The sequence below is a fragment of the Colobus angolensis genome, unplaced genomic scaffold, assembly GCF_000951035.1.
Source record: "Colobus angolensis palliatus isolate OR3802 unplaced genomic scaffold, Cang.pa_1.0 Scaffold221, whole genome shotgun sequence".
NCBI lineage: Eukaryota > Metazoa > Chordata > Mammalia > Primates > Cercopithecidae > Colobus > Colobus angolensis.
The window spans coordinates 2,557,024-2,582,375 of record NW_012115389.1 but is presented as its reverse complement, the minus strand read 5'-3'; the positions used below and the strand labels follow the sequence as shown (position 1 = coordinate 2,582,375).

General features: G+C 40.1%; 1 protein-coding gene across 1 annotated transcript in view; it reads right to left on the bottom strand.

Moving 5' to 3' along the window:
- Nucleotides 1-25,352, bottom strand: part of SYNE1 (spectrin repeat containing, nuclear envelope 1) — a 543,966-nt gene that overhangs the window by 157,512 nt on the left and 361,102 nt on the right. The window contains 7 exon segments of the mRNA XM_011943785.1: nucleotides 724-915; nucleotides 2,617-2,790; nucleotides 4,735-4,929; nucleotides 14,579-14,740; nucleotides 14,951-15,118; nucleotides 21,635-21,775; nucleotides 22,863-23,057. Coding sequence (XP_011799175.1) covers nucleotides 724-915; nucleotides 2,617-2,790; nucleotides 4,735-4,929; nucleotides 14,579-14,740; nucleotides 14,951-15,118; nucleotides 21,635-21,775; nucleotides 22,863-23,057 — 1,227 coding nt within the window.

Genomic DNA, 25,352 nt, shown 5'->3' with positions numbered 1-25,352 from the left:
TCGGCTCACTGCAACCTCCGTTTCCTAGGTTCAAGCAATTCTCCTGTCTCAGCCTCCTGAGTAGCTGAGATTACAGGTATCCACCACCAGGCCCAGCTAATTTTTTTTTTTTTTTTTTTTTTGACTAACCATGTTAGCCAGTCTGGTCTCGAACTCCTGACCTCAAGTGATCCGCCCATCTCGGACTCCCAAAGTGCTGGGATTATAGGCGGGAGCCACGGCGCCCTGCCCACATTCTTTTTTCATCAATTTTTCCTCTATTGAGTTTTTTCCATTAACGTGTAAACTTACTATTTTTCTGCTCTTAAAATGAAATACTCACATTGTGATGAACATATAAGAAAAAAAAAAGAGATGAAATTTTCTTTGACCCACTTCTCCTTAGAGCTTATCTCATTCCTCTGTATACCACTTTACAGCAACACTCCTGGAGCAGCCTTTACTTTCCCTCTCCAGTTCCTCTCCTCTCATTGTCACTTTCATGTCAGAGTGCTTTCTGCCTCCACCACTCCGCTGAACTGCTGTTGTTAGTAGTCCTAACAAAATCTATTTGCAAAGTCCAAGAGTGTAAACTTAAAACTGCACACAAAAATGTCACTGTAAAGCAGGTACATACACGAGTATGCATCACCGCCAACCTGTTCCTTTACCTGGCACACCTTAGAAGGAGCACGTGAACAGTGCGCCAGCTTTTGGCTGTGGGCCAGCGGCTGGAACCCTCACCTGCATGTTGAGCTGCTTATCGTGCAGGGCTCTCTGCAGCTCCAGCAGGCTCCCCTTGAGCCTTCTCAGCTTTCCAGCCAGCTGCTCGGCCTCATCCTTGGTGTGAGCTTTGCCCTCCAGCAGCAGGTTCTCATTGTGGACTGACAGCTCTGATAAAGCCACTACCTTCTGCTCTATTTCCACCAGCATGTTCTGCAGCAACAGAAATAAGGATGAACTCACACATCTCCCCAGCCTCTGCAACGACTGTTTCCCACAGTGCAACACAGACCTCTGGAGTCTTTTACCAAACAGACAGGCTTTCATGATTTTTTGTAGTTTTCCCACGGCCTTGACGAGTGAGTAGTCGATAGACTTTTTTCTTTCTTTCTTTTTTTTTTTTTTGAGGGAGGGTCTTGCTCTGTCACCCAGGCTGGAGTGCATAGGCATAAATATGGCTTACTGCAGCCTCCACCTACTGGGCTCAAGGGATCCCCCTGCCTCAGCCTCCCATGTAGCAGGGACCACAGACATGTGCCACCACACCTGGCTAAATTTTTTATTTTTTCAACAGAAACCAGGTTTCACTTTGTTGCCCAGGCTGGTCTCTAACAATGTGCTCCTACCTCAGCCTCCCAAAGTGTTGGGATTACAGGTGTCAGTCACAGTGTCTGGTGACTTTTATTTCTAAATTGTCTGTTATGGTATTAGAGGGGTCTATAAAAAATTACCTGAGCCTCTCAATGTTTCTTTTCTTTCTTTTTTTTTTTTTTTTTAGGGTCTCACTCTGTCACCCAGGCTAGAATGCAGTGGTGGGATCATGGCTCACTGCAGCCTTGACTTCCCGGGTTCAGGTGATCCTCCCACCTCAGCCTCCCAAGTAGCTAGGACTACAGGTACGTGCTATCACACCTGGCTAATTTTTTGTATTTTTCGTGGAGACAGGGTTTTGTCATGTTTCCCAGGCTGTTGCTGAACTCCTGAACTCAAGCAATCTGCCTGCCTCGACCTCCCAATGTGCTGAGATTACAGGCATGAGTCATGGTGCCCTGCCAATTTTTCTCTATTTTAAGATTAGCTATTATAAAATGACAAAAACACATTTAAAAAAAAAACATGAAAAACTTTTTTTTTTTTTTTTGAGATGGGTTTTGCCTTTGTCACCCAGGTTGGAATGCAGTGGCGCAATGTCGGCTCACTGCAACCTCCGTTTCCTAGGTTCAAGCAATTCTCCTGCCTCAGCCTCCATAGTAGCTGGGACTACAGGCACGCGCTACCATGCCTGCCTAATTTTTGTATTTTTAGTAGAGACGGGGTTTCACCATGTTGATCAAGATGTTCTCCATCTCCTGACCTTGTGATCTGCCCACCTCAGCCTCCCAAAGTGCTTGGATTACAGGCATGAGCCACTGCGCCCAGCTGAAAAACATTTTTATATAGTCAACAGATAAGGAGAAAAGGCCACTGCCTTCGTGTTATCCATTATTATTATGTTATTTTTGTGTTAGATTATGATAATTATGGCTAATAAAAATAAGACATCACATAATCAACTCTTTCCTTGTTAATTTAAAGAGAATCCTCTTTTCTGAAACATTACTGCTTTGGATTGATTGATTTTTCAGGTGGCTGCTCTTACATATTTTTTTAAATTTGGTATACTTTTAATCTTACATTTCCAAAAGTTTTCCCTACATTTTTACTTTCATGTTCTGGAATAAGTCTCTGGTGCTACAGGGTTATTCCTCTAAAATGGAGACTATATTAGAGAAGGAGAAAAATAGTCTTCCTTCTCCCTAGATAAGACTTAAAACAAAAAATAAAAAAGACTTAAAAAAAAAACAAACCCAAACATGTTTTACTTTCTACAGAAATCATTGTTTTTATATTCTTTAATTCTGCATCCTTTGGTACCTGGCAGTCCACAAGCTGGGCCTCCATGTCCATGGGCTCCTTGGGTGTACCCAGCGCAGTATCCAGAGTGGCCTTGGTACTCAAGAGCCAGCTGTCCAGCTCATCGGCTTCACAGCGATACCTCTGCAGGGCCTGTTCCTGCCTTTGTTCCTCCAGCTGATCATTCAACTTCTCCTAATGAATTCAGTAAAATGTAACATAGATCACGCTAAGGTAAAATCTTGAGAATTTAACATAGTAAAGCGATGGTTCCAGGCCCTGGCTGCACATAAGAATCACCGGTAAAACTTTAAAAAATTATCTTTGCTTAGACCACATCCCAGAACAACAATCAGAATTTCTAGGGGTAAGTCTCAAAATTGGTATTTTAAAAAAAGACGCCCTAGTGATTCTAATGTGTCCCTAGAGTTGAACAAGGTATTCTCAAATAAAATACCTATATGACCAGGCAGTAATATAAATGGTGGAAATCAGCCAAGGATTAGAACAAAACAATGGCATAAAGCAGTTGGTAAATGGCAGTAGACACTGGACCTCTATGGCTGGGAAGAGTAGCAAGTGACGGAGACTGTGGCAAACTGAAAAACATGTGGCCTGCCTAAAACGGCAGCCACATACAGTTTCAGGCAATTTATCCCTGTGGGAAGGGGTGGTCCAATATTAACTTTCATCTCAAGTGAAGGCAGAAATCTAAATTTCTAGGTTAGCTCTCTGAGTTTTTCAATGATTGCAAATAATTCATGTTAAAAAAAATCAGGCCAATCACTTCATTTTGAAACCCCCACAAGTTTTTCATAGAGTTACTGGGGACAATATAAATGAAATAAAAGTTAACTTTTAAAGTAAATATTTTAAAAATTATTTTATGAATAATTCATTATTTTAAAATTTTATTAAACAATTTAAAATGGAAATTAATAAGTAGGGCAGACACACTGGCTTTAAATTTCTCTAACATAAGAAGTATTAGGTTGGTGCAAAAGTAACTGTGGTTTTTGCCATTATTTTTGCACCAACTTAATATATGAATAGATTATTTGACTAATCATATAATAGGTAAAACTAGAGAGAGACCCACAACAGGGTCATGGTTAATTGCATTATGTTATAATTAGCAGCTAAAGAAAATAATATTTGGTTCATATAATAAGAAATGTATTGAGAACCCATTATGTGCCAGAGAAGCTGCCAAGAGATACAAGATGATAGATACTATAAAGGTCTTTAGGGAGCCTCCAGTCTAACCAAATTACAGAAGCAACAATAAAAGTAGCCTAGAAGCTTAGGGCCAAGAATTTACGAGAGAAACAATAAAAAAAGGAAGATAGCTGATTTTTAACACAGATATTACTGCTGCCCAAATTTGTCTCTATATTAAATAATATTTAAATTAAGTAATGTGGGAACCAGAATTGCAAGAGTATTTTCATGAATTACTATATTTGAATTGGCTAACAGTGACTGAGTAGGATTTATTCTTTATAGTATTAGTAATATCATCCATCAAATGCTGTCATGTAAACGCAGCAAACCATTATGCAAACCTTCTAAAATTATTCTTCACAAGGCTCATGTCTACCAATAATTTGCTTTCCACATTCTCAATATTTCATGCCCGAAATGAGTCAGAAAGGGGTCAAAGGACATCTTCATGGCTACACACCGACTGTACTCTATTCAGGAGACCTTTTTTTTGAGACAGAGTCTTGCTTTGTTGCCCAGGCTGGAGTGCAGTGACACAATCTCAGCTCACCACAACCTCTGCCTCCCAGGCTCAAGCGATTCTTCTGCCTCAGCCTCCCAAGCGGCTGGGACTACAGGCGCACTCCACCATGTCTGGCTCATTTTTGTATTTTTAGTAGAGACAGGGTTTCACTATGTTGGCCAGGCTGGTCTTGAACTCCTGACCTCGTGATCCACCCGCCTCAGTCTCCCAAAGTGCTGAGGTTACAGGCGTGAGCCACTTCGCCCAGCCATGAAGACCATTCTTGAAACACAATCCCCGTTTGGGAGAGGGAAGCAATGAAAATGTAGATAGGTAAGTAACCCACATACTTGGTAACATAATGTTAAAAGTTAACTCAGAAGTGAGGAGGCCACTTTAGAGTTATTGGTTACCTCCAAAAGCTGCCGTTTCCCTGAGGCTTTCATCCTGATGGTGGACATTCGCTCGGCTAAGACAGTGAGCATGGACTGCAAGGCCAGCTGCTCCGCGGGGTCGGCCTCACAAGACTCGGATACCAGCTCCTCTGCGAGAGAGGACTGGAGCTCATTGATTTCATCCTGGAGCATGAGAATCTCATCCATCAGTGCCTGGAGGAAAGACTGTGGAATCACACTCATGTATTCATTTTCTTCACTGAGGGATCATTAGCACTAGCTGAGTCTCACATCCATTGGGATTAGTGAAAGGTATTTCACCTGGGAATCATTATCAATCAACAAATAGGGGACTACTCACCTGAGTTTCTAAATGAAAGGCCAGGACTTTTCTGATTTTATGTATGTATCACTAACCAAAGTGAGTTTGAGCAACTTAATTAATCTTTCTAGTTTTCAATAGGATCATCTGTAATACAAGGATCATCTGTAATACCTACTTATTATTTTATTTTTTAGAGTCTCACTCTTGTCACTCAGGCTGGAGTGCAGTGGTATGATCAGAGCTCACTGTAATCTTGAACTCCTGGGCTCAAGCGACCCTCCCGCTTGAAGCTAGGACTACAGGTGTGTGCCATCACACCTGGCTAAATTTTTTATTTTTTATTTTTGTTTTTTTACTTTTTGTAAAGACAGGATCTTGCTATGACGCCCAGGCTGGTCTCAAACTCCTGGCTTCAGGGAACACTCCAACCTGGATTATAGGCACGAGCCACCACATTTCTCAATCATTTCTAAGAGTCTCCAATACAATGTTGAAAATAAAATGTATTACTTTCTTACCTAACATGATTTTCCCACATTCACCTATTGCTTTCTCCAAATCTGAAACAGCATTGAACTCTAGTCCAAAACTCACATCGTTTCTCACAGGATGGGAGAAACCTGTAACCTATTTCTATGTGGTCACACTGCTCATTTTTTCTTATTTATCAAACTCTAAAAAAATAAAGGTCTCTCCCAGGTGATGTCTTCCATTCCCAAGACTTCAAATGCTTTCTAATCCTGAGCACTTCCAAAGGTACATCCCTAACTCAAACACCTGCCCTAAGTTTCAGGCTATGTGTTCAACTTACCTAGTTCATCTGCATAGTGTTAAGCCCAAACCTGCTTCCCCTCCTGTCTTCCAACACCTCTCACTATGGCTCAAGCTGGAGACTTGGGAGTCACTCTTCACACCTTCCTCTCCTTCACTTACCAGATCCAATGCATCACCCAGTCCAATGGCTTTTTTTTTTTTTTTTTGAGATGGAGAATCGCTCTGTCACCCAGGCTGGAGTGCAGTGGCCGGATCTTAGCTCACTGCAAGCTCCTCCTCCCGGGTTTACGCCATTCTCCTGCCTCAGCCTCCCGAGTAGCTGGGACTACAGGCACCCGCCACCTCGCCCAGCTAGTTTTGTTTTTTTTTTTTGGTATTTTTTTTTTTTTTTAAGTAGAGACGGGGTTTCCCTGGGTTAGCCAGGATGGTCTTGATCTCCTGACCTTGTGATCCGCCCGTCTCGGCCTCCCAAAGTGCTGGGATTACAGGCTTGAGCCACCGCGCCCGGCCGTCCAATGACTTTTATCTCAAAACTATATCATGTATATCTGAATATCCCCTCTGCCCCCACCTGAAGCCAAAGTCAACTTCCTCTCTTGACTGAGTTGCTATATAATGTTCTACTGATGAGTCCATCTGCTTACACTCTCGTTGCTCCAGCCCAGTCTATATGAAGCAATTACAGCAACCTTTTGAAAATATCAATAAGATCCTCTCACTCCCCTTCTTTAAAATATGTACTGGATTCTTGCTGTGAAATAAATCAAACTTGTGTGGTCTCACTCTTCCTGCCTCATGTGCCACACTCCCTTCTTGCTCACCATATTCCTGCCTTCTTCAGCCACTCCAGGGCCCCACTTCAGTCACTTCCTGGCCTCAGGGCCTTTGAACATGCTGTTCCCTCAACGCGGAAAACTCTTCCCGCTCTGTGTGTGATGGCTCTATTCATCCTTTGCTCTTAGGTTAATTGTCGTATCTTCAGAGAGGCCTTTCATGACCACCCAATCCTAAGAAAATCTCCATCATTCTCTCTCAATAGCGCCCTGTTTTCCGGTCTATCATAATTTTACTTGATTTTATTTCTCTTTTTTGGGGGTATTTTACGACTTGCTCTTTAGATGGAATCCTCACAGGAGAAATTTTTATTTAGGATTTCAATGAAGTTGGAAAAACAGGCTCTATCACTACAGAGACAACTATGATTTCAAGTAAAGTAACATAGGCTTTATATTTGCCAGCATTTCATAGTTTCCAATGTGCCCTTATTTGCATAATTCCTATTTTTCCCACAGGACTGGAGGCTCTGCTGTAAGCACAGTGCCTCCTCAGAGTGGGCTCTCACAATGTTAAACAGCAAAAACCCCTTATCTTTTCCTAATATCAAATATCATCATGACAATTTTTACATAAACTGTTAATATTATATACATCTAGAAAAGTGAACAGATTATAAGCACACCAACTATATATATAAATATCCATGCTGCTGCTACCCAGATCAAGAAATGGAACATTTCCAGGATTCTACAAGCTCTTTTGACCTCCTCTTTCTTGCTACTGCTGTCCTCAAAAATCACCACTGTGTTAACTCATAAATGTCAGAGGACTTCGGCCCTTATTTGAGCTTTATAGAAATGGAATCATACACGGTGCACTGCTCTGTGTCTGGCTTCTTTCGTGATTGTGAGAGTCATTCGTTTTGTTGCATGTAGAAAGAGTTAATCCATTTTTATCATTATATCGTATTCCACTGTCACCTGGCTATGAATTGTTCTCACTTTAAGCTTTTCTAGTGAGTTTACTGGTGCGATCTCATTGTAATTTTAATTTCCATTTCCCCGATGACTAATGAGATTGAGTGTCTTTTGTGACTGACTGCTAAAAATCTTTTGCCCATTTTCTACTAGAGTTGTCCCTTTTCTTATTGAGGTATGGAGTTGTTTGTATATTCCGGATAGGAGTGCCTGTGTTTCTTTTGGTTCTGCATATTGCAAATAATCTGCTCCCATGTTGAGGCATGGTTTTCCCTTAATGGGGAAATATTTCCTTAATAATATCTTTTGATGGAAAGAAGTTCTTAATTTTATCATGGTCTAATAGAATCAATATTTTCCTTTACTGTTACGGGTTTTGGTCCTATATAGGAAATCTTTTGCCTAACCCAAGGTCATAAATAGAATACAATCTCATAGGTTATCTTCTATAACAATGCTACTCAAAGCATGGTCCACGGAATAATAACAGTCTGCAAAATGTTTGTTACTGGCTTATGACAAGATAAACATATTGAGAGCAAGTGCTAAGAAACTTTTGTAGTAATTTGACAGTTATGACATCCAAGCAGCATTTGATTTAATTTTACTAAAGTATCAGTCTGTGCTGGATTAGAATGTTTTTTAAAAAGATCATTCACCACAGATATTTTAAAATATTATTTTCAAACTTTTCTTTGGTAATAACTTCACATTTAGATCTACAAACCACATAAACCTAATTTTCATGTCCAGTGTAGAAAGAGGTGAAAATTCTTTTTTTTTTTTCTTTTCGCCCACTGTTTTGCAGTGTAATCTTTGCCACAAGCCAAGTGTCTGTATAAATGTGATTCTGCTCTGGCCTCGAATTCTGTCCCATCAACTCACTTGGCTGTTTGTGCAAATATCACGCAATCTTAATTATTGTAGCTTTATAAATCTCCCTATCTGGTAGGATATGTCTTTCAACGTTATCAATCTTTTTCAAGACTGTCCTGGTTATTCTTTACTTCTGGCATTTTTAATACATATTTTCCCACACATTTGCAGTATACTTTATTATTATTATTACTATTTTTGAGACAGAGTCTCGCTCTGTTGCTCATGCTGGAGTCAGTGGCGAGATCTTGGTTCACTGCAACTTCTGCCTCCTGGGTTCAAGCGATTCTCCTCGCCTCAGCCGCCAGAGTAGCTGGGATTATAGGCATGCACCACCACACCCGGCTAATTTTTGTATTTTTAGTAGAGACGTGGTTTCACCACGTTGGCCAGGCTGGTCTCAAATTTCTAAGCTCAAGTGATCTGCCCACTTCAGCCTCCCAAGGTGCTGGGATTACAGGCGTAAGCCACCACGCCTAGCCTGCAGTGTACTTTAGAATTAGCTCGTCAGCCTCCACCAAAAAACTTGCTGCAATTTTAAAAATGTGATTGCAATGAATTTACAGACTGATATTGTTTATTACATATTCAAAGTATTTTTTATGCATTCAAACTATTATACATTAAAAAAACTTCCATTCAGTATTTTCTATTATTTCATAATAATGTTTTGTGCCTGAATGCTAAAAGTATCAAATCTATATGTGGTCTGATTTTAAATGCTCCTCCATAATTAGATGGATCTTATTATGTCTTTGTTTTTTGTTTTGTTTTTTTACACTGATCCTTCTGTACAAGCAAGAAGAGACTCCTAACAATTTCACACTGTGTTCATTCTCATCCTCTCTTCTGTGCTTTTCCACACACATTTACATTTATAGTGCCTCCTACCCACTCCTGTTGCCATTCCAAATTTTCAAACTCTGTCTCCTCAAAGTCCTGGTTAGATCTTGTTTAACCTACTTTCCACCAAATGTAGCCCACAATCAGATTTCTGCTTTCTGTCTGATGTGTTGGTAACTCTCACGAGCACTACCTCATTAAATCTCAGTGGATTTGACCAACCAGGTGCACACTGAAGTTATCAGCTTCCATTTAAAACTCACAATGTTCTAAAATAGCTCTCTGAATGTTCTGCAGTCAGTAATGAAGGAATTAGGAAAATCTGGAACTGTTCACTTAAATCTTTTTTTTTATTTTTTTGGGGGACAGTCTCACTCTGTTGCCCAGGCTGGAATGCAGTGGCAGGATCTCAGCTCACTGCAAGTTCCGTCCCCTGAGTTCAAGCAATTCTTCAGCCTTAGCCTCTCAAGTAGCTGGGACTACAGGCATGCACCACCATGCCCAGCTAATTTTTGTATTTTCAGTAGAGACGAGGTTTCACCATGTTGGCCAGGCTGGTCTTGAACTCCTGACCTCAAGTGATCCACCCGCCTTGGCCTCCCAAAGTGCTGGGAATACAGGTGTAAACCACTGTGCCCAGCCTCACTTAAATCTTGTTAGAGGCAGTCCTTTCCACTCATGCTTGAGTTTACTCTTAAAGGTGAGTGGACATTTTTGGAAGGTAGCTAGAGTTTTTAACTTCAAGATCTAGCAGCCATGCTCAGGGGGCATGAAATTTTCTTTTGGGGTCATAAAAATGTTTTGGAACCAGAGAGAGACAGTGGTTGTACAACATTGTCAATGTACTAATACTACTAAATTGTACAATTTAAAACGGTTAATTTTATGTTATGTGAATTTCACCTCAATTAAAAAAAAAAATTCAGCCATCGAATATGTCTTCAGTCCCATAACTCTGAGTATAAGAGCTGGTGGCCATCAGCTACCTGACAATATATGATTCAAGATAAGGAGAAAGAGATGAAATGCATGCTTTTGGGTTCTGCAGGCTAGGTGCGGTGGCTCACGCCTGTAATCCCAGCACCTTGGGAGGCTGAAGTGGGCAGATCACTTGAGCTTAGAAATTCGAGACCAGCCTGGCCAACGTGGTGAAACCACGTCTCTACTAAAAATACAAAAATTAAGTTCCATGAACTTCTCTAACATAAAAACTCTTTAATACCAAGGGTGAAAAGAAACACAGACCTTATGTTATGTGACTTTCAGAACTATCTACATGAACACAATATTTTTTTGTTTTGTTTTTTTTGTAGGGGATGGAATCTCGCTCTGTCACCCAGCCGCCATCTTGGCTCACTGCAACCTCCACCTTCCAGGTTCAAGCAATTCTCCTGTCTCAGCCTCCTGAGTAGTTGGGAGTACAGGTGTGCGCCACTACTCCCAGCTAATTTTTGTAGTTTTAGTAGAGATGGGGTTTCAGCGTGTTGATCAGGCTGGAATGTTTCCTTTTCTTTTTTTTTTGTTGAGACGGAGTCTCGCACTGTCACCCAGGCTGGAATACAGTGGCGCGATCTTGGCTCACTGCAAGTTCTGCCTCCTGGGTTCATGCCATTCTCCTGCCTCAGCCTCCCAAGTAGCTGGGACTACAGGCACCTGCCACCACGCCCGGCTAATTTTTTCTATTTTTTGTAGAGACGGGGTTTCACTGTGTTAGTCAGGATGGTCTCGATCTCCTGACCTCGTGATCCGCCCGCCTCGGCCTCCCAAAGTGCTGGGATTACAGTGGGATTACAGGCGTGAGCCACTACGCCTGGCTTTTTTTTTTTTAAGCCTACAGCACCTAGTATTCCTGGGCAGTCTCCCATCCAAGTACTAACCAGGCCCAACCCTGCTTCACTTCCAAGATCAGATGAGAGACCACAGTTCTTCCCACATTCTATTTTAGTTGTTACATATATGAAAAAACAAAATAACCACAGAGCTCTGTGTCCTATTTATCACTGAGCTTAGTGTGGCAACACATGTCCCCAAAGCATCAGATGCTCATGATAATAAGGTCGCAATGACAGAGGGCTTAACAGTCAGAACAACAGCCACAAGTCAGCTCATGAACTGCATTCAAGCCTTAAAATGAAATCTGTAAGACAGTCAGGCGTGGTGGCTCAGCATGTAATCCCAGCACTTTGGGAGGCCAAGGTGAGTGGATCACCTGAGGTACGGAGTTCGAGACCAGCCTGGCCAACATGGTGTAACCTCATCTCTACTAAAAATACAAAAATTAGCCTGGCGTGGTGGCAAGCACCTGTAATTCCAGCTACTGGGGAGGCCGAGGCAGAAGAATCGCTTGAACCTGGGAAGTGGAGGTTGCAGTGAGCCAAGATCGCACCATTGCACTCTAGCCTGGGCAACAGAGTGAGACTCTGTCTTAGAAAAAAAAAAAATGAAATCTATAAGACAATTTAGAGAGGATAACCAGAAAGGCACAGCATTCCACACAAATTCAGTAGTTTAGACAAGTGTTTACAGGGAAAATGCAGGAATTAGGTTACCTCCTTAAAAAAACATGAATACTTCCAAAAGAGTGTTGGGAAAGAAGTAAAAACTAAAGTATTTCTATTAATTTTTAGGAAATATAAAAAACCATACTGGACTTCCTCACGCCCATTCAGTTGAAATTTAGAAATAGTAATTCTATAACAGTGCTTGAAATTTTTAAAGTACCATTCCAGAAGCTAAGAACAAATTTAGATACTGTGATACCACCAGCTTTCCATGTAGGCAGCTGTGTTCCAGAACTTGTAGAACTTAGGCACAGATAGCACAAGGTAGCAAAAATAGCTCATATGAAAAATGGTAAATATGTAATGATACATAAAATTATACTAAATTCTACATTATTGCTATTTTCTTTCCCTCCCATTAGAACATTAATATGTTCTAATTATATTAATATAACATATTAATAGAATTAGTTAATATAACACTAATATATTTTCTCTCTTAATAAAACATAAGCCCCAGTGACTGGTAATCTTCATTAAATTAGTTGTACCTCCTTACTGTTGCGATCACTAGTATGGCTACTGCCAACTTAGAAAGGGACAAAAAGTCATGTAGTTGACCTTAATGACAAGAAAAGTCACAGATTCACTTCTAATTTATAATTCTTAGAATTAATGTGCAATTTTGAGTTGTCTCCATTAAATCCCTTGAACAGAATCATCATTTTGCTCCACATTCGGTTTATGTGTGTTTCCATCCTAATGCCTGAGCAACAGGGTGGTGGTGCTGATTGGAAGCTAACTTGCATTCTCCGTTAGGAACTCTGGAAGGGCAGAGCAGGCCACCAGGATCCTGTTTTCATGCAGCTCCTAAATATTGTGGGAGCCAGTGATGGGTCTTTGGCAATTGTGGGTAGCCGCCTGGGCTACAAGAATAGGGGGCTTGAACAAAGGTGGAGATATCCTGAAGCTGGAGAGAGGGTCAAACTACTTAAACTTTCTGCAACATCAGCGTCTGATAATCTGAGTGAGTAACTCTCAAATGCATTCTAATCCAGCCCTTGCATAATTTACACTATATTCCTTTTGAATGCTTGAAGAAGGGGGCCTCCTACAGAACAGCCATCGAGGCTGCCCTGAGGAGCACGTACTCAACCTGAAGGAAGTCCTCTGGCTCCTTCCAGTACGGTGAAGCAGAGGTGCAGGGAACAGCTGGACAGACAGAACCGCAGGAGCAGGAAGACCCAGGAGCTCCAGGGGCACACTGGAGCAATAGGGACACCCCTTCAGATGAGAAAGAGGTAGCCACTGGCAACAGAAAACTGGGGTACCAGCTAAAGAGAAATGGGAGACACTGAGGCCCCTTTAGAAAGGAGAGGGGTTTGGGAGACTAGCACTCTAGTGATAAAATGGGGGAAGCTCAGAAGTAAATGGTATTTTAATACTGCCCCAAGCCCCTGACTGTCCTCCTGATTGATCTGGTCTTGGATAACAAGGGTTAATTCTCATTTTGTGCTTTCATGGCACCCTCTACGAATGTGGCTGAGGGTGGGTGACTATGGGATAGCAGAAAGACCTACAGAAGATACTTTTGTTTTGTTTTGTTTTGTTTTGTTTTACCAAAATAAGGCCTAAAAGTGGACACTATGCACTTTGATCTCTATCTTCAAAAGCTACAAGAGTGTAAAAAACCTGAAACCACTATTTCTCAATACGTTGTCTCTAGATGAAATGTTCTCATTTTTGTGTTATACTGAAAGATATATATTGCAAAAGAATGCAATTTTATCTGACTATACATATGAACAAGCAGTGTATTCCAAGGTTACCCTGCTTCCAAAACTAGGAAGATGTAAAGTAGAAGAAAGACAAAGTACAATGTTTCACTCTTAAAGCTGTTAAGTTACCCTGTCTTTGATAAACATGCTGGAAAGCCATGCTTTCATAGCTCTTAATTAACATCTAAAAATATCTTTCTTCCCTCCTGCCTTCTGAAGGACTGTCACAGGCTCCTGGGTTCTTGTCTCAGATAGGCAGCATTTTCCTACATCAGGGTGATGAATATGTAGGAGAATGTGTGCCTCAGTATCCTAAGACCCTACTTATACCAAATAAATATAATTTTAACAGCATACCTCATCAGACTGCCAAAGTATTAACCAGATTTTAATTTCTAAACATTTCTTAGCATGCATTTTAAATGGACACATTTTTAACAATATCTTTCTGCATTAATGTAATCATCTCTGTTTCTCATGTAAAGCTAATATTTTGCCTAGTCTAACCTTTTAAAAAATGATTTAAGTCAGGGACAATTACAAGATGAGACTCAGAACTTATGAAGCCTGAGACAGATTTTCTGAAGTAATAATGGAGGGACACCCCCTGGCTAAGTTTCTTAAAACATCAATATCCAGAAAAGGTAGATTTGGAGTATATTTTCTTCTTACAACAACGGCTCACAACAAAACCAAAACAACCTGGCAACTCTAAGGAAACACATTTTGTGTAATCGAAGTTAAAAAGCAACATCAATGCATGTAGCTTTCTTTAATTAGATTCAAGGTCTGAATCTCTCTCTCTCTCTCTCTTTTTCTCAGATCCCTGCCTGAATCAGCAGTAGAAATGACCATCATTAGGACTCTTGTTTACTCTGGAAGAACTGATAAGGTTAAAAAAAAAAAAAAAAAAGTCAACTGGCTATCTCAAACACATGCCTGACAGGCCAAACAGTCACAAGAGTGCACTTATTTAATCAAGCAGGAAACTGAAGTCATGGCTATTTGTACCTGATGTTCAGCCATCTGGCTTTCTGGACTCCTGCCAGGCTCTGGGCTCTCACTGAGTTTCAGCTCAATGGCCTCCATCTTCGTAGAGATGGACTGGAGGGAGTCCTGGTACTTCTGCTGGCGTTCCAAAGCTTCATAGAGTGTGCGCTGCTTCTCACTGATCTACACCAGAAAAGGGATATTACCAAATACTTCCCAGGCCCTTATCTTTCAGATTACAACATTTCTTTCTTCAGTGCTTTACCTCTGTGGCCCAACATAGGGTACTCAACTGTGGACTGGATGTGTAAACTCTCTGCATGTATTTCATAAGACAATCGCTAAGTTTACTGGTGTCTGGTGGGCATAAACAAGTCCACCTTGAAGACTTACCACATTCTTTAAGGTTTCCCAAGAACGCTGCAAATCACCCAGTTTGGCAGTAGCGGATGGCTCCAATCCTGGTTCATACAACTCCTGGGACGCTGATGTGCTGGGGTGAATCTTTGCAGCATCTGTCTGCAACCTCTCAGCAGACAAGGCTTGGTAATATGCAATGTCCTGTGAGTGCAAAGCACAGTGCTGAATTAAACAAAAAGAAAAGTCTAGATTAATATGCTCTGGGTACTGTTGGTCATGTCAAGGAACGGTTTCAGATCTACACCTTTCATGGAGCACTACAAACTAGTAAATTAGTAAACTCTTGTGACTAGAAAAATTTAAAGACTGTATCGAAGCACACTATAATTGTTTCAGAATTTTTGTTTATATACATCAAAAAACAACTTTACCAATACTTCAAGTTGCCAAAACTCACTCTTATTCTATGTTTGTTAAATGGAAATACAAAGGATTTAAGCAGTACACATGTATTTAAAGATTGATTACAATAGCAAAAAAAGGGAATCTTAATGATCTAGTTCCTAAAATGTTGCCAAATGTATTCATTAGTTTTAAATAATTTTAAAAACTACTTGACTTAAATAAAATTAAATCTACAGACATAGCCAGATCTTCACTATTTGTGGGTTCATTATTTGCAGAATTAATTTAAATATTTTGATATTAAATAAGAAAAATGTAATGGGGAAGTTACAACTACTCTAAGAAACAAATAATATAAAGGTTTTCTTCTATTCATTTCCTCAAAGTATACACACACACAAAATCAAAGTGAATGATGAAATATCATGCTTTCAAATTTTTTAAATCTATTGTGTTATAAGTAACATTACATATTTTATTTGTATTGATAAAATTTACTATATCAAGAGATATAGTAAAGATATATCAAGAGACATAGTAAAGATGGTTTTCAATTGTCTCTATGGTTATTTATCTGTATTTCAGTAGAAATTTAATTGGGGGAGTAATTGCTATTATAAAGTTCATTGTTTTTGCAGTTGGACTGTTAAAGGGAATTATGTCAGCTTAAAATACCTGAGTCTTATTGATAATCATGTATTGGTAAAAAGTATTGAAGAAGGCTCCAGCCATCTGAGAAACAAATGCAGCAGTGTCACGTAGTAGAATGAATTCAGACTGGGACAGCTGAGATTCTAGCAAAATTCTCCTCTAGTGTAGCTATATAATTGGAGCAAATAATATATCTTGCACACTGGTTCACTCCTTGGTCCAACCTTGGGTGGGACTGAGGATTACATGAAATAATATTTGAGTGACTATGACAGCTTCTACCCATTTTGTTGTTGTTCCTGAGGTCTCCAGATGAGTCCCCAACATTTATTGATGACATTGGAATATGAAGACTGCTTTCTCTTCATTCCTAACCCTGTCACTGTCTTGAGTGGATTACTCCTCATGTCCTTAATAGGTTTAGATCCATTGATCCTCACTCACTCCCACCCCACTTCAGTCCTCCACACCCTTGTATGCTGTCATCACTCAATTGGACTTGTAGTTATGTCTAAAGTTACTTAAACCCCCTTCTTGCCAAGACTCTTGTTTCTCTTGCTCTTTTACCCTTTACTTCATCCACTTGGAAAACCGCAAACATGACTCAATCCAGCTTTTCTTTCCAGGGTGCATATATGCATGTGTGTGTGTGTTACTGACACACACACACACACACACAAATACACACACAAACATGCACACACACAAACATGCACACACACACACACATGCAATCCAAGCTGTCACGGAGATACTACAACTTCTCAAATTTTCAAAAGTCTGTGTGTATTCACACTCACCCTTATCTTATGCTTGCCAGTTTCATTGCTTAAACCTGACTCTCCCACAGACTCTGAGAATCCCATAAACTGCCTTTTCAAGGACCTTGGTCTATTAACATCCTCCCCTGGTTTGTTGACTTTCACTTTTCCATCTAAAAACACCTACACATACTGTTTCTTTTATTTGTTTTCTTGAAGGAGACCACATTTTCTTAAAAGTCCGTAGTTCACAATGTGATGGGTTGTCACATGTGAATGCACCTGCATGCACAGGCTGCATCCTCATTTCTTTGTTTTCTCCCTTTCATTTCATAATCCAACTTCTAAAAGGGTGATTTTCACATGGGACTTTCTCACCCTCGATCCACTTTTAAATTCCAGTTTGGGCTTTGATCCTGATGACTGCAGAGCTTGCTCTCACCAGCTTCTATGACAAAACATGATGAATTTTCATCCCTTCCCTTGCCAGACCTCTAGCATTCAATAGCACTGAAAACCCCTTTCTGGAAACACTTTCTAAAAAATCTCTCTGTTCTCCTCCCAGCTTTCTAGTCATTCAACTCTTGCTCTTTTGTAGTTTGTTTTCCACTCACTCACCAATACTGGTGAATTGATAAGCTCCAGACTCACATATCCATGCATATCCTGTAGGCTCTTCAAAGTCAACATTTCCAAAATGAACCAATTGAGGATGAAACAATGAAGTATTATCCATCTTGCAATAAATGGAATGTCTTCTCACCTAAGCTATAAACTTGGGATTTATTCCTGATTTCTCCTCCCCCTTACCATCCACTGCTTATGGGAGGATGAAGTGCTAACGACGCATATCCTGGCCACAGCCTTGGTTCAAGTTCTCATTACAGTAACAACTTCCTAACTCAAAGGTTGCAAACTGGCAGCCTGTGGGCTGCCTCTGACCTGCACACATTTAGTGTGGCTTTCACAATGTTTTAAATTGTTTAAAATCTCTCTTCATGAAGATAGAGAGATTTCATTAAAATTCACATTCATAGCTTGTTTTGCAAATCACAAGGTATGGTAACACTGGGCCCTGTGTCTTTGTTGAAGTAATGCTAACAGAGGAGACATTGCCTCATTTATGTGGAGCAGGAGCTGTCCAGGCCTCTGTAGTCCCTCCTGACCTGTTTCTCTCATTTTTATCACCAGGGTGGACCAAGCATGAGACTGTGCAACTTCTGTTTCTAACTGCTCCCCTGGCTCTGAATTTGCACACCTCTATTCTCCTGTCCACATTGATCCAGAAGTATCAGTTCTAAAACGCAGTTCTATACACAGCTTCTCGTTAAATTCCCTCAATGGTTAAATATTAGCTTCTGGAGGAAGCTGAAATTCCTTCCTGTGGCATTCAGGGCCTCCATGATGTGGTTCCCATATCCCTCTCAGTCTCACTTCCCCCTCTCCTCCTCCTCCAATGTTTCTCCAATTATACTGAAACTATTTGCAGTTGCCTTGATGGGCCATTTTGCTTCCCGCCTCCACAGCTTCCCACAGGTGGTTTCTTCTGCCTGAAAATCTTCAACTCACACGACCCAACCGCACTGCAACTGCCTAACTGTGCTCCCTACTTAAAACCAAAGAGGGCCATCTTGACCCCTGCCTGACCCCAGCTAGTTTAGGTGCTTTCTCTAGGCCCTCCCACAACACTGTGCTGCCCTCTGCCACACCACCTGCCACCCTCTAGTGTAACCATTTGCCTGTCCTCACACACACTGTAAGCTCCCTAAGGGCTGTCTGGGTCAGTGCTTTTCGTCTTCATCCTGAGCATATTGTGGAGTGTTTGGCGAATAAGAAGCTGACCTATATGTTCATAATAAACCATGCTTGTAAATGCACTTTATATTATAAATTATATTATTTTATATACATGTAAAGTAATACTATTACTGTCCACAAGGAAAAGCAGGAATGGCTTTAAATGGTGTAAACATTTTACATTAGATACTCTATTATAAATACAGAAGGCCCCCAAAAGAGCTAGAATAAATTTATTACAATAATTTTTTTCTGGCAGTCTCTTTCTCTCTCGCTCTGTGTGTGTGTGTGTGTGTGTGTGTGTATACGTGTGTATGGCTCATGCCTACAGATAGGAATGACAACTCCTGGTGTCTTAAAAGGATTTGAAAATACATCACCTTTTATAGATGAAATCACTCAGTACTATAAATAACTACTAAAGTCAATACTTGATGTAGTGAGGAGTCCCTGTTAAAAATACATTCTTATTGCTTATGTGCCTAAGTTATAAGACTTATTATGAGCAGATTCCTAAGGAAATAAATCTGGACAACTGTAGCTACTATTTGATCAGCATTTTCTAGTTTAAAAAGCACTTTCATGATTAATGTCACATTTCATTTTCACAACGTTGTGAATTGAGTAGTAGCGCTTCCCACTTACAAATGAGGGTATGAAGGGACTTCCCAGGTGCACTCAGCTTAGAGGAGGAAGAGCTGCAACTCAGTGTGAGCTTTTCACTTGGAGGCCAATGATTTTCCCATTATACTCTTGCTCGCTCTTTTCAAATCTATTCATCTCTCAACTCTTCTGCAGAGTCTAAGACTTGGCTTGCTTCTAAGGGGAATCAAGAAGCCTGCAGCAAAATCTGGGAATGCCTCGGTATTTCTACCTTCATGTAAGCTAAATTGTTATTACGTTTTAGCTAATAGCTACTGTCAGAGACAGAATACACTGACTGTGAGTGGGACTAGGTAGTTATATAACGGAGATCTACTTGCAGGAACAGCAGGCACAAAACCTTTTTTTTTTTTCTTAACAACTGTGATTTTATAAAGCAGTTCTATTTGGCTGCTCCCTGAAACAGTTGTACACATTCTGTGCACAAAACTCAGGGTTTTTAATCTGAAAACTGAAACTTACGGGGATCCTACATGTCCTCCTCAGTTTCAAGAGACAATATTATAAATCCAGTGCATCATTGGTCATGGTGTCATAATTTTTAATTGTCTTCTAACTTATATTATTACACAAAAATAACATGTGGCCATAATGATGGGGTTGATTTGTTTGATGAACACCAAGCGTACTACGTTTCCTTTTTAACAGCTCCCTCAGAGTAAACCTGTCTGTCTTAAACTAAGTGAAGGCATTTCCCCCTACGTTGCAGCATCACATGTAAGTATTTTAGATTAACAATGCAATTTTATTGATGTTTTCCTGTGTCTAGGGGAGAGGGAAGAATTAAAGCCTAATCTTACTGAGGGTTAGGATCTGATGAAGCTTTGTGGTTAATGTCAAGAAATAATAATAGAAATGTTTGCATATTTCATCATTTTTAGGGCACTTTCATGTATACTTCGACACTTTACAAGAAGTAGCATGGAGATTTACAATTTTAGAAAAGGTATATTATTTCCACAAAGTTAGTCTCAAATAAGTATTTACTATTCAGTTTGAAAATTTTGAGAACCTAGACCATATTACATAGAACAACTTTTTTCTATATAATAATCAGCTGACTATGGCTCAATTTCTCTAATAACATCTGTAACCATAGGGAAGGACAAATCATCAAAGAATGAGTAATAAATATTTTTAAATCAGAATTTGAAGAACACTTTCCCAAATCCCCCATGGCTCCCTGAACTTCTCCTTTTTTGTTGCTGTTTTTAGTTTCCTCTGATCACGTTGTTATTATCTGTCCCATATCTGCCTTTCTCTTTAGATTGTCAGGGCCTTGCAGGTAGGACCATGCTGACTCCTTCTCAGCTGCATCCTCAGGAACCAACACAAGGTTTCATGCTGAGCAGGTGTCAGAATGTGTTTGATGAATGGATGAGTTGGTAGTTTCCCTAGAGCTATCCTGATTTTTACCAAGAGAATGTGTAATTGTATTAACTAAAGGTTTCATCATTTTGACGTTCCTTTTCTTTTTAATGAGGGAGGATTCTCTTCATCACAGAAATCCTATGATAGTCTGAATGCTTCTGCTTTAAAATAAAAATAATAAAACTGAATTATATTGAATTATAATACAGGTTATAAAACATTTGCTCTGTTTAATGCTTCTCCCTTAATAATACATATCAACTTCTTTGAAAAAACATAATTTCATAGGATAGTTTACATTTTCTAGTTGTCTTCACTAAAAAATAAGGTATTACTTAACATGCATTAAAAGTTTTTGGTTACTATAAAGGCATCTTTTTGATTTCTATCTAATATTTGACATAAAACCTTTTTGACATTTAATTTTAGTATTATCTACATTTAATACATGGTAAAAGGCTTCTTATAACAAAATGGTAATTTTATTTTCCCCATTTTACAGAAAATAAAATTTAAGATTATTGAAAGATAATCTTATTGAAGATTATTGAAACTCAAATCTACTAGGCATTCTAGTATAAATATGGCAGACATTCCTTAAATTGGTACACAAATTGTAAATAAAGAAGTCTGACATAACGAACAGAAGTTTTCCATCTTCAAAACCTGAGCTGGTAAATGCCAACACTATATTCAATGCATGTTATAAAGCCATCGAATCATGTTATTTTACAATGGTGACACAGATCTTTCATTTTCTGTTGGATGCAGAACCCCATTCCAGATGATTGCTAGGAACTAAGACCATAATGTCTTAAAATAGGGCCTTCTGGGCTATCATTCCCATGACCTAATTTTTGCTCATGCCATTTTCTGTAGCCCAGGAGAGGAGATGACCTACTGAGACACATGACAATCATAGTTTGTGCAACTATAACACCTATTGGTGTGTCCCTGGAACCAAATGCAACAAAGTCTGAGATTCATACCCACAGTCTAATGGAATCAGAGAATGGAGTCCTGCATCTGCCCAGAGAATATTGCTAGAGGAATGCCAAGTGGGAGGTACCTGGTTAACAGAAGCATCTGTGTTAGCCACAGGTGAAGGGGAGCGACAGGCAGGTGGAGAGGAAATCTCACTGTTGGTTCCCTCCTCCCCAGACTCCTCAGTGACCGGTGACAGCAAAGTGTGACAGCGACCTGCAGTCATCTGCCACATAAAATGTAGCCCAAAGGACATGAAAATCAATTAGCTATGTTAACATAAGTCCTGTTCAGGCACAGGCCAAAACAGAGTTAATTATAAAACAAAGGTTAGAATTACCGGGACCCAAATTGACATATTAATCCTGTGTTAGTATTTAAAAGTTGTGTTTTCAAGAGAATATGATGCTAGTAATCATTTGTAAAACAATCAGGGATGGGAGTGCATATGACATTGAAGTTTGGTTGCTGATTAAATACTTCATTATTTTCCTTTCTTTGGAGAGTTTGTGGCTTTATAAATAACTGGAAAAATCATGAATCATACAAGTGAGGAAAGTTCTATGAAATAAAGCTTGGTCTTTCGCGGACATCTCAAGTTTCAAATATCGTAGGGAGATAAATGCACCCAAAGTAGTATATTGCCAAATGGGCCCAGGTATGGTTACTCATTACCTGAGGTACAGCACATATTAGGGAAAATACACAGCAGTAGAAAACATTATAGTCACCAAAATACTCAATGCAGTTTAGATATCAAGTGTATAGGAAAATAGTGGTGCAGAATAGAAAATAACAAAGTTGATTTATTTTAACCCAAAGCCAAGCTTTAGATTGTCTGTTTTCATATTTTTTCTAACAATGGCTGTTCTTCTAAATTGTATTAAACATTTATACAGTAGAGTACTTGCACATAGGTAGTTAGCTAGTTAGCCTGCAAAACACAACTAAATATATGTGCCATGAATTTCCCATCCCCCAGACAACTAAAACATTGTGCAAATAAATTACTGTTTAAAGCTCAGAGCCTCTCAGTATTATTGTGAAATTATAAACAAATACAGAGCAGACAGCTGACAAGTTAAGTAATTCAGCTGTCTTGAGCACACAGTTTCATTTTAACTGTCATTGTTTACAGTGTCAAAGATTGGCCCGGCCCAATGGTAGTCGAAGAGAGTTAAGGAAACTGTTTCTCCCTCTTAATCTGCAAGATCGAAGGCTGGTCCCTGAAATCAGCCACGGAGAGGGAACATGGAGCCACTCGCCAGGCTCCAGTCAAAGAGCAAAGCCGCGGGGACCTACGGGATCCTTACCATGACCACAGAGGGGTGGGCCGAAGGCGCGGGGAGGAGCTCCCCGTCCAGGTCCTCTGTCCCTTCCGCCAGCCCCTCGACCTCGGTCACCGTCAGCAGCATGGTGGCGTGCTTGGCTTTCATCGTCAGCATCTTGCACTTGGAATTCAAAGAAGCGATCTGCTCCTGGTAGCCCTTAATTTTCTGCGCCAGCTCCTGAGGAAACATTTCCCCCACCGGGGTGTCAGAGTAGCATCAAAAGGAAACAGAAGTAGTAGCGTTCATCTTCCTGCAGGGCGGGCCAATGAGCGCGCAGAGCCGCGCGGGCCGGGGAGGAAGGATGTGGAGGCGGCGAGTCCTCCAGCATCTCGCTAACCGAGCCAGACCGCAGGCTGCGCGGCGCAGCGCAGGCACAGCCAAAGTGCCCCAGCCCGCGTCCTCGGTCCGTACAAAAGGAGAAATGAGGGGAGGAGGCCGAATGAATGGTTTCTAATCGAGAGAGGCCCCATATGGAACCATGAACTTCCGCAACATTAGGAACTGACAACTTTCTTAAAAAGCGGAAAGCATCTGAAATTTACCAGATGGTTCATGCCATGGAAATTAGGTCATGTGATGGCTAAAACCACACCAAAAAAATGCAAGGCTCAGCTCTTACCCTACTGAGTACATTCAACAGAGTTGACAGTCATTATTTTACATAGGGTCACATAGTCAATAGCCTATCTGTTCCTATGTCCCTAGGAATTTTTTTTAGATAAGCTAGATATTGCATATGGAAATCCTAATTTTTAATGCAGACTGACCCCCAAATAAAATTTCGCATATTCATCAAATTTTCTCTTGCGCATTTCATCATGATGCTGAGGCTTTAACTAGAACTTTACACTTGAAGTGCAATTCGCATTTAATGGCTTTTAATTTCATTTACTTTTGAAAAAATAATTTTTTTTTGTTTTTGAGCAAACAAGAATGAAAAAAATTTATTATGACAGATAGAGGTTTTAAATATTTTATTAAGAGCTTATTGGAAATATATTCTGGATAGCACATAGCCCTTAAAAAGGTAACTATAGATTCATTTTAGGAGTATGGTAATTCTAAAATATTAAAGTTTTACTTTCTTGCTTAAATATTTTAAGTATCAAATATTAAAATTATACTTTATTGCATCTTTAAAAAATGAAAATACATATTTCAAAACATGATTCCTAAAAGTACAAAACTATTATTCTTTTTAATTTTTTTTGTTTGGCTTCTTTGTTTGAGAGACTGTCATTTATTGTACACACAGAACACATTTTGTGGGCCAGGTGCAGTGGCTCATGCCACTTTGTGAGGCTGAGGCAAGGGGATCACTTGAGGTCAGGAGCTCAAGACCAGTCTGGCCAACCTGGTGAAACCCTGTCTCTACTAAAAATACAAAAATTAGCCAGAAATCGCTTGAATCCGGGAGATGGAGGTTGCAGTGAGCCAAGACTGTGTCACTGAACTCCAGCCTGGGCAACAGAGTGAGACTCTGTCTCAAAAAAAAAGAACACATTTTGTGACAAAAATATTAAATCACATCTTTAAAATAATTGTGTACACACATTCATATATATACACACACATATACACATGAACACACACATATGTACACATAGTCATCCCTCAGTAACTGAGGGGCATTGGTTCTAGGAACCCTATTAGATACCAAAATTCACAGATGTTCAAGTTTCTGACGTAAAATGGTATAGTATTTGCATATGCACATCTTCCCAAATACTTTAAATCATCTCTAGATTATTAATAACATCTAACACAATGTAGATGCTATGTATAGTCATTATACTGTGCCATTTAGGGAATAATGACAAGAAAAGAAGATCAACATGTACAGATGCAACCATCCTTTTCTCTCCTCAAATATTTTCCATCCATGCTTGGTTGAATTCATGGATGCAGAACCTATGGAAATGGAGGGCTGACTGTATGCAAAACACATGCGTGCACATGCACACACACACACACAAACACACACACACGCATATTGTTATTATTGTTGTTTTGTTTGTTTCTTCCCACCCAACCAAAGCTGAGTGGAGGGAAAAACAGTCCAGCAGAACTCAGCCAGCAGGCAGTCTTCTTGACTCATAATAGTATAGGAATGTTTTTTTTTTTTTTTTTGACAGAGTCTTGCTCTTTTGCCCAGGCTAGAGTGCAGTGGTGCTATCTCGGCTCACTGCAAGCTCTGCCTCCGAGGTTCACACCATTCTCCTGCCTCAGCCTCCCGAGTAGCTGGGACTACAGGCGCCCACCACCACACCTGGCTAATTTTTTTCTTTGTATTTTTTAGTAGGGATGGGGTTTCACTGTGTCAGCCAGGATGGTCTTGATCTCCTGACCTCGTGATCTGCCCGCCTCGGCCTCCCAAAGTGCTGGGATTACAGGCGTGAGCCACCACGCCTGGCCAGGAATTTTTTAAACAAGGACTTAAACAGTAGAAATCACTGCTTCTTTACCTCTGGG